Raw genomic sequence first — 2156 nt, forward strand, 5'->3', positions numbered from 1 at the left:
CACTTTCTATTACTGAGTCCGATCACTTTCTAATTACTGAATCAGAGTACTTTCTAATTACTGAATCAGAACACTTTCTAATTACTGAATAAGAACACATTATAATTACTGAATCAGAATACTTTCTAATTACTGAATCAGAATACTTTCTTATTACTGAATCAGAACACTTTCTAATTACTGAGTCAGAATACTTTCTAATTACTGAATCAGAATACTTTCTAATTACTGAGTCAGAACACTTTCTAATTACTGAATCAGAGTACTTTCTAATTACTGAATCAGAACACTTTCTAATTACTGAGTCAGAACACTTTCTAATTACTGAATCAGAGTACTTTCTAATTACTGAATCAGAATACTTTCTAATTACTGAATTAGAGTACTTTCTAATTACTGAATCAGAACACTTTCTAATTACTGAATCAGAATGGTTTCTAATTACTGAATCAGAATACTTTCTAATTACTGAATCAGAATACTTTCTAATTACTAAGTCAGAACACTTTCTAATTACTGAATCAGAATACTTTCTAATTACTGAATCAGAGTACTTTCTAATTACTGAATCAGAATACTTTCTAATTACTGAATCAGAATACTTTCTAATTACTGAGTCAGAATACTTTCTAATTACTGAATCAGAGTACTTTCTAATTACTGAATCAGAATACTTTCTAATTACTGAATCCGAGCACTCTCTAATTACTGAATCAGAATACTTTCTAATTACTGAATCAGAACACTTTCTAATTACTGAATAAGAACACATTATAATTACTGAGTCAGAATACTTTCTAATTACTGAATCAGAGAACTCTCTAATTACTGAATCAGAACACTTTCTAATTACTGAATCAGAATACTTTCTAATTACTGAATCAGAGTACTTTCTAATTACTGAATCAGAATACTTTCTAATTACTGAACCAAAATACTTTCTAATTACTGAATCAGAATACTTTCTTATTACTGAATCAGAACACATTCTAATTACTGAGTCAGAATACTTTCTAATTACTGAATCAGAATACTTTCTAATTACTGAGTCAGAACACTTTCTAATTACTGAATCAGAACACTTTCTAATTACTGAGTCAGAACACTTTCTAATTACTGAATCAGAGTACTTTTTAATTACTGAATCAGAATACTTTCTAATTACTGAATTAGAGTACTTTCTAATTACTGAATCAGAATACTTTCTAATTACTGAATCAGAATACTTTCTAATTACTGAGTCAGAATACTTTCTAATTACTGAATCAGAGTACTTTCTAATTACTGAATCAGAACACTTTCTAATTTCTGAATCAGAACACTTTCTAATTTCTGAATCAGAACACATTCTAATTACTGAGTCAGAATACTTTCTAATTACTGAATCAGAATACTTTCTAATTACTGAATCAGAGTACTTTCTAATTACTGAATCAGAATACTTTCTAATTACTGAATCAGAATACTTTCTAATTACTGAGTCAGAATACTTTCTAATTACTGAATCAGAGTACTTTCTAATTACTGAATCAGAACACTTTCTAATTTCTGAATCAGAACACTTTCTAATTTCTGAATCAGAACACATTCTAATTACTGAGTCAGAATACTTTCTAATTACTGAATCAGAGCACTCTCTAATTACTGAATCAGAATACTTTCTAATTACTGAATCCGAATACTTTCTAATTACTGTATCAGAGCTCTCTCTAATTACTGAATCAGAATACTTTCTAATTACTGAGTTAGAATACTTTCTAATTACTGAGTCAGAACACTTTCTAATTACTGAATTAGAACTCTTTCTCATTACTGAATCAGAATACGTCCCAATTACTTCATCGAGACACTTTCTAATAACCGAAACTGAGTCAAAATACCATAATGTGAGTCGAAGCACTTCCTGATTAACGAGTCATGACTCTTTCTTACTACTGACTTGGACAACTCCCTATTTACTGAGCCAAAACCGTTTCTATTTCTGAGTCGGGACACTCTCTAATAAAGGACACTTTCTGATTACGAAGTCAAATCACTTTCTGATTAGTCAGAACACTTACTCATTTTTAATTACCGAGTCAGGATACTTTCTTATTACTGAATCATAACACTTTCTGGTAGCTGGGTGAGAACACTTTCTAATTACTGGGTAGGAA

At 29.7% G+C, this 2156-nt stretch overlaps 1 protein-coding gene across 1 annotated transcript in view; it reads left to right on the forward strand.

The window, feature by feature from the left end:
* The window catches only part of LOTGIDRAFT_136482 (hypothetical protein), a gene marked incomplete at both ends in the record, with an annotated part of 3271 nt that extends 1364 nt beyond the window's left edge, over positions 1 to 1907 (forward strand). Inside the window, one exon of the mRNA XM_009046770.1 lies at positions 786 to 1907. Within this exon, the coding sequence (XP_009045018.1) occupies positions 786 to 1907 (1122 nt within the window). The remainder of the gene's footprint in view (positions 1 to 785) is intronic.
* Positions 1908 to 2156: the final 249 nt, after the last annotated feature.

This window comes from Lottia gigantea (genome assembly GCF_000327385.1).
Source record: "Lottia gigantea unplaced genomic scaffold LOTGIsca_106, whole genome shotgun sequence".
Lineage (NCBI taxonomy): Eukaryota > Metazoa > Mollusca > Gastropoda > Lottiidae > Lottia > Lottia gigantea.